Source organism: Propithecus coquereli, unplaced genomic scaffold, assembly GCF_000956105.1.
Source record: "Propithecus coquereli isolate 6110/MARCELLA unplaced genomic scaffold, Pcoq_1.0 Scaffold58, whole genome shotgun sequence".
Taxonomy (NCBI): domain Eukaryota; kingdom Metazoa; phylum Chordata; class Mammalia; order Primates; family Indriidae; genus Propithecus; species Propithecus coquereli.
In genome coordinates this window covers 4937110-4945117 of record NW_012151729.1, presented here as the reverse complement: position 1 = coordinate 4945117, position 8008 = coordinate 4937110, and the positions used below count along the sequence as shown (strand labels likewise).

Below are 8008 nucleotides of genomic sequence, written 5' to 3'. Positions count from 1 at the left end.
TTAAAAATACAAATTCAATAATCCGTTCTTATTTTAAAGCAGTAGTGTATTCTAGCTTATTTTATTTTTGTGTTTTCAAATCCTAAATGAATTGAAAGTCTTTCTCATAAGGAGTGAGGGACTTTTGTGGGAGCTAGGAGAGAGGTTTTTACATTTGCTGTTTGACTTAGAAGGGAACATGGATTGCCTAGCATTAACATTTTTAAAAAGAAAACCTCGGAGTCAAAGAGTCAGTGAGATTACATATAAACATAGTGCTCACTTTCCTAAAATAAGTGTGTACGTACAAAAGAATATGTTAATGAGAGAGTATAATCGTCTTGTGATTTTAATTAATTTTAATTTTTACCAGATCTTTAATTTTTGTATCTGTAATAAGGAGGCAGAGTTGCCAGAATTCAGAAAATTGAATGTTATGTGTATGTATGATGTAAACTTCATGTTGAATTATACTTTTAAATTATACTATAATTGGCATAATATTTGGTATGTACTTTATGTTAAAATTTTGAAAGGTAGCCTGCCATACTTTACTCTGAATGGAGCTTCAGGAAATTTGCTATTTTGCTGAGGTCAGAAAGTACACGATTATTAATTTCCAAAGTACTTGGAACTTGCTGAGCGATTGGACCTTTGTGAATGTACGTGCTGCTCTCCCTCATTTTATTTGCCATGGTCAATCTTAACGTGTTCAAAAACAGGCTGTGGTTTTATAACATATTGTCATTAAAACAATCAAGACACTGTATTAAGTGAATTATTTCACTTATTAAATATTTTACATTTCCCTAACTTCAGTTTCTGTATTTTTGTCCAGATGCTGCCAGTGAGGATAAAGATCAGGTTAGTCCTGCTTTTTCTGTTCATTGAATCCATTCCAAGAAGTCTAAAGAAAAATTGTTTGTGGCCAACACCTTGATGTTAGCAATGCAAACCTATAATACTGATAGGTGCTAATAGCTTTTGTTAAAAACATAGAAACAGGTCTTTTTGAATCCAGGTATGATCTCTCTCTCTCTCTCTCTTTCTCGCACACACATACACACATGCACACAAACACTCAACATGTCATTGATGATTGATGTCTGCAAGAGGCAATTTACCCTGTTAAAGGAGCGCTGGAGAATTTCATAGAAATTCTTTCATAGAAACCAAAAATAAGTCAACTTGTGAACTACTATCATTCTTTTAACATCCAAACATACCAGGATACACCACATAGGAAGCTAAAAGAAATTTTCTGGTAATCATGAAAAAGGGGGTTGTCTGTATCTTATATATAGTGAATGTATATAGTTCATGTAATAAATATTTATTGAGCATCTCTTATGCTCTATTATGTGTCAGACCCTGTTTGAGATGCTGGGGATATTCTAAAGTAAACAAAATAGATGAAAATCCTGCCCTTCGGAAACTTACAGTTTAATGGAGGAAAACAGACAAGTTAATAAATAACTTAGTAAGATATATAGTACTTTAAATGATAATTAGTGCTAGAAGGCAAATAAAGCAGGAGGCGAAATAGGAATTCCTGGGAACGCAGGTGGTATTTGTTCTCATTGGATGGTCAGGGGAGATCTTTCCGGAGAGAGTATTCGAACAGCAAACTGATGGTCATGAGCGAGTGAGCCATGAAGGTATTTGCAACCTACAGTAGACTTGGCAGAAGCACTTGTGATGGCAGAGGCCCTGACGCAGGAGGATGCTTTACCAACTCTTGAAACACTTTTCTTTGAGAAATAAAAGAATCATTTTCTATAGAAGTTAAACTGTTCCATCTATTCGAAAAGATAAGTTAAAAGGCCGATTATACACACACACATGCGTTTTATATATTTACATACGTACACTGCTATGTGTGCCATTAAGCACTGAAAACACAAATTTCAAGTATTTTAAGTGTTTTGCTAAATATGTAGTAAAATTTGCTATGTCTCTCAAAGGCCATAAATCGACTCCTCTTTACACTGAAACTCTTAGAACCATGGTTAAAATACTCTCTTGCTGTATTTTATTACAACAGTTCTATTAAAAAGAAACTTCTTACAGGAATGTTTTAGAGAATTTCATCATAGTCTCTATTATTTCATCTAAATTTGCTGATTAAGAAGAGGTCCAGAAAGTATGGGAGAGTAAAAAAAGGCTGGATTTTTGGGAACTAGAGCATGCCCACTTGGATGTTTTATAGTGGGGAAAAAAAAGGATATTATATAAATCACACTGCACATAAAGCCATCATTTTCTTTTTCAGAGTCCTTGACAAGGGTGGTGGATTTCCTACAGATAGTGCAAATTTTACACTGATATTTTTCTTACCATTAAACTCTATTTCACTGAAAAATGTTTTGAAAATATAAGTTTATCTATTTCTTATATTAGTAGAAAAGGTGAGAAGAACACAAAGAAGTAATCATTTATTGGGAAACTTTTCTAATCATAGTCTTTGGATACTGTGTCAGAAATGACAACTATTGATGTAGTCTTTCTTACGGTGCTGAAATTTTTGTTATTTTCCAAGTTTGGTAGATTGGGTTGTTTCTAACACCACAAAAACATGTTGAAAGTTATAAACACAAGCCAGAACATCAGGGAGAAGCACTGTCATAATCTGCAAGGATCTTAACCATATGCTTAGGTTTGTCATCACAGAGGGTTATTACAAAGCCCAAAACAAACTTGTCAGTGGTCTAGCACCAAGATGGGGCGATGCCAGCTCCTGAAGGATTCTGTTGTGATGTCTAGGGATGGACAATGGAAAGCAGTGAACCAGACCCCAGCCAGTGAGGGAAACAGAAAGAACTGGCTCTGTAAGGCTGCAGTTATTTTAAGATGTGGAGAAAACAAAACAGCAACAATAACAAAACAAAATAAAAACAAGTCAGGAGCTGAAAGTTATACTGAAAGTAAACTCCTACTAAAAAGTCATTTCCCACCTCAGGATAAACTTTTAGTTTGGATATGCTCCTATTTCAACCTTTTCTATTATGGTAATTGGAAGGATATTCCATTTTACTCAGAGAAAAACCCAGCTCATGCTTTCAATTTTTATGATATTTTCCTGTTTCCCAAGAGAATGCATTGGATAATTTCCTAACTCAGAAAAGTAGCATTGAGTCTCATCTAAGCCAATTAAACACAGTGAGCAAGTTTCTTAATCTACTCTCTGCACCTCTGATGCCTATGTAAAAAAGTGGGTCTTCTAGGAATTAGGTTTTCATCAAATTGTGACATTGGAAAAGTCCAATTCAGGAATTATCCTGATTGATGCTATTCTTTTACAATTAACCACTCGAAATTATTTAGAACTTCATTCCAACATTATCATGAGTCTTTGTTCTATGCACTTTCTATAAGACTTACCTCACAAGGGATATATTTCTATTACAAAGATACCAAGCTCTTTTCTGATTCTATTATAAGGATTTTGAGACTTTATTAGAATCAGTTACATCCAGCCAGGTAAGCAGTAACTTGCAAAGTTGGCATAAGGTACTTTAGAGTCAGAGATCAGACACAGACCTCAGGATACCCAGTTGTTAATCTGTTGCCAGAAATTACTACTGTGCTACTCTGACAAGATCACTGGGTAGTAATAATAATCTTAGAGATATTTTAGCAGATTACCCTCAGCAAAATTTTCCACCGCTGGTCTCTGATATTATTTAGTTATTCCTTTTCACCATTAACTATTCTTTAAGTGCTGCCAACTGACTACCAAGTTTAAGAGGCTAGATTAGGTACAACATTATCCATTCAGGCAAGGATACCTCTTCCCTATTTGCTGCTGTATCTATGGCACCTAGCAAAGTATTGTAATCTCATAAATAAGTGATTTTTGACTGATCAAATGATTATTATAACTATGTAAGAGGCCAAATAGAATCTTGTAATAAATCCTTTGGAAGAAGTTGTGTTTGTTAGAGTTGAAGCAAAAGCTTTTTTTTTTTTTTAATTTTCTGATATAAACATCTTGAAGCAGATTTGTTATTTTTGGCAAAATCAAAGCAATAAAAAAATAAACAAAGAAAAAATCTTTAGATTCAGAAGACTTGCTCTAAAGGCCTAGTGAATTTTCTAACTTAATAGGGAGTATCACAATTTATATCAGTACTTCACTGAGGTAGCTCAAATGCACAAATGATTTCAAGCTCCTAGAAAAGAGTAACATGTATCAGACCTTCAATAAAATATATTTAATGAAGGAATGAGAAGAGAAAACCCTCACTTGTGAAGATCATTCCACTATGTTTCTGCCACCAGTTCTATTATTCAAAATGGTTTCCACTCTCCTCCCTAAATGTGTCATAATAGTCACTGGTATTTAAAAAAAAAAAAAAAAAGCCCACAGCATGTCTTCAAAGATGTCACATAGAATAGTAAAATAGTAGTTCCAGAGGATGTGCCAAAAAAAAAAAGGGGGGGGAGGAATGAAAAAAAGTTTAAGCAAGTTTTGGGAAAATTGCACTGTACTTCCATAGATTCACAAGCTTTGATTTTGATGGTAGTAATAGTGTTGGTAGTGTTGGTGGTGATGGTGGTTGGGGTGGGCGTATAGGCACTTTTTAAGAAAAGAATAAAAATATGAAAATGCAAAATGGGTTGATCTCTTCCAGGAAGGGGTTGTGACAGAGAAGGGCCCTGAACTTTAGCTTTATTAGCTTTAAGGTAAGTCGCTCTGTGCTCATAAGAGAAATTATATATGAAAGGATCTGAGGTGTTTTTTTTTTCAGAAAAGAAATTCAGTCTAGAAATTTGTCTACCAAATCTATATTACCAAGGATTATTCCCCCCAACCCCAATTAACAACTGCTAATATTTCTAGGAGCTGGTATCTTGCAATACACTTTATGGAAAATATGGACAGAGGTACTTTGGAGTTTTCAGTGCTCACATACCTTGTCTCAGTCCTCCAGCAACATTCTCATATTCTTTTCACAGCAATTACTCTTGGTCTACTGTGTGCTAGGTATTTTATGTGTCATCTTAATATATTCCAATAGTAATAATGGCAACCACCACCACCACCACCACAATAATAGCAATAAAGGAGGAAGAAGAGGAGGGATGAACTTACTTTGAATATCTCCTATATTTTGGAAAATAAACTCAGGTCTTTTGACTCCAACTCCCTTGTTTTTTCCATTTCACTAATTGTTTCACACACGTGCTTATCAGGTGAATTTGCCATCTCCAACAGACAAGCCGGAGTCATTATTTTTGTTTATGTTATTTGTATCTACTGACTGAATGGCTTCTGTACAAGGGGGATAGTGAGCATTAAATAATATCGCTCAAGGAGGTTCTGCTTAAAAGAAATTCTTGTTTTGATGAAGTTGCAATAAATGCAACTTTTTTTTTTGCTTTTTCTTCAGGAAACATGCAGTGAATTTAGGGCGTTGATGAAAAATGGAAAATTATTCTGTTCCCAAGATAAAGAACTCTTTCAAAGCCCTGATGGAATAATGTTCATCAACCAATGTGAGACATGCAAAATGATATTGTGAGTAAAGGTTTTCTTTTTTTCAAGTGTTTGAGTTACCAGCTATTTTCTGGACTAGTAAACATATCCTTTTTCTTTTCTTTCAAATGTATTTTTCTAAGCCTAAATGGTTAAATAAAAATGCTTAGCAGATCATTCTGACAAATTCCATCTGATAAAGTTGTATAATTGCCACCCATCTGGAAAGGTTTTAACAATCACTCAGATGGGATTTCAAAATCATTTCAGAGGGTCCAGTATTTATATAGCACTCTGTAGTCTTTTGAGGATGTAGTTCCACTTTGAACTTCTTGGTTCTGGGGAAAAAATGGATTTAAGAAAGAAAGTCAGATTCCCTGGGCCCATTAATACCTGGTTCTGTTGTAGCCTAGGGACTGAGAAGATCCCCTTGAGAATAATGTCAGACTGTCCTGGGGGCAGCCAGCCTGCAGAAGGATTTAAGTAGGATACATCCTGATTGAGTAAGCTGCCACTGTCTTTAGACATTTGGGATTATGCTAGGGTGAGATGAACTAAAAGGTAGATTGTAGCTTCAAATTCCTTGCAGCTCAGAAATAACAAGATAACAACAATAATAACAACAATAATTCTGGAAGTTTACCAATGTCTATCCAATTTTTCTTAACTTGGTTTGGTTTTCTTCTTTCCAATGACACCACTAAGGTGGAAAAAAAAAAAAAAAGGCTTGAATTATCAATTGCAAATCCTCAAACCAGATGGTCCTGATTCGTTTTTGAAAAGGAGCTTCATCCTCAATTTCTGAACAGCATCAAAATTTCAGCACTGGTACCAAGCCAATATTAAGCTTACCCATTTAAGATAATTACGTTATAATTGGCTTTTTAAATGCCAGGTTGGTATGTGTCAGGGGATTTCATTTGTCATATTCAATAATATTGAGATAATGAAGCTCTGATCATATGTGCTGCTTCTAGAGAAGAGATCATGGGAAGAGGAAGAAAGCAGGACAAGATTTAGTGGGGATCTGAGGCCCAAGGCAGGTTAAATAATTCTTTCTTATTCTCTTGAAAGCTGAATGTAAACTGCATATTATTTACTATAAAATGTCCTTCTTGTTACTTAGGATGTTTTAACAGGAAACTGAAACTATGAATATAATAAATGTACTAAAAAAAATTAAAGCAGAAATAAAATGCCTTAAGACTCAAAAGACAGTTTATCACATTGGAGTTACTCATCCAATTATTGTTTTTCTTACTTACGTAAATTATATTGGATTAAACTTGGTTTCTTAACCTGGAAAGAGGAGATTGTGCAAGGTATAAGAACTGTCTTCAAATTGCTGACGGACTGCCTTGTGAAAGAGAATATTGATTTGCTCTTTGGGTCCTTAGAGTTTGTCATCAGAATCAATACAGTCAGGCAGATTTTGGTTGACTGTGAATAGGGTCTTTCAAAAATCACATTCAAACAATGGAGAGGATGGCTTTTAGAATGGGTGACCATCTGGCTGTTGGAAGCATTCAAGAGAGATAATCTGTTACCCAGTTAAAGGTAGGGATTCTTGCCTATACTAATACCATGTTCGAGATATTTTTCAATGTTGAGGAGAGATTTGTGGTACTGTGCCCATTTCTGGACATACCTCCACTTCTGACACACCAGACTGGATGGAGGAGAGCAGTCAAAATGAAGTTTATCACCGAAGCTGTTAAACCTAAAAGTTAGTCAAGCAATGTTAAACTATGCTATTCCTTTTTCTCTTCCAGGGAGAAAGAAGCCAAATCCCAGAAAAGAGCCAGACGTTTAGCAAGAGCCACAGGGGCCACTGACGCAGCAAAGGTGAGACTATTTAGATAGAGCCAGCCTGTTACGTTTGCTTTCGAGATGATGTTGACTCTTTTTGGAGGTATCTGTTTATTTCCTAATTACTAGGTCATACCTGTTACAAAGCCAACTACTTAGAAGGGAGGGAACATGGCTTAGTCCAGGGGTGGGCTAAGTATCTGGTACATCTTGTCCATAGGCCCAACCCATGACCCAACTCTCTGAAAACATTTTGGGCACTGACAGACGCTAAGAGGTGGAGTGAGCCAGTGTGATGTTTGCCTTGCGTGGCCATTTCTCATTCTTCTTGTCCTGTCCTAGCTCCAGGAAGAGGCTTCCTGGGACTGTATGATTAAGTTCAAGTTTCAGAATTCTTATTTATCGTCTATGTAACTTGGGCAATTTATCTACTTCTGGGTCTCAGCTTTTTCATCGGTGAAGTGGGTTGTCAACCAAATGAAAAACTAAGTTTAAAGAGCCAGCCTCAATGTTTAACATGTTTTAGCAGGCATTCGACTCATTCTATAGACTTTCTCTTTTCCTCTTTTGCTTCTTACTGCATATCTTTTCTAATATTGGAGGCTTTTCCCAATCAAGTAGAGTGACTTGTTTATATCTATTTTACAGATTGGGACTAATCTAATATTAGGCCAGGTTAATATTTTGTCTGAGAAAAGTGTTCTGTGGTAAAAAAAAAAAAACAAAGCGAATGGCTTGTTC

General features: G+C 35.5%; 1 protein-coding gene across 1 annotated transcript in view; it reads left to right on the top strand.

Moving 5' to 3' along the window:
* Positions 1-8008, top strand: part of SPINK5 (serine peptidase inhibitor, Kazal type 5) — a 97788-nt gene that overhangs the window by 458 nt on the left and 89322 nt on the right. Inside the window, exons 2-4 of the mRNA XM_012658235.1 lie at positions 818-843; positions 5373-5500; positions 7231-7303. Of these exons, the coding sequence (XP_012513689.1) occupies positions 818-843; positions 5373-5500; positions 7231-7303 (227 nt within the window). The remainder of the gene's footprint in view (positions 1-817; positions 844-5372; positions 5501-7230; positions 7304-8008) is intronic.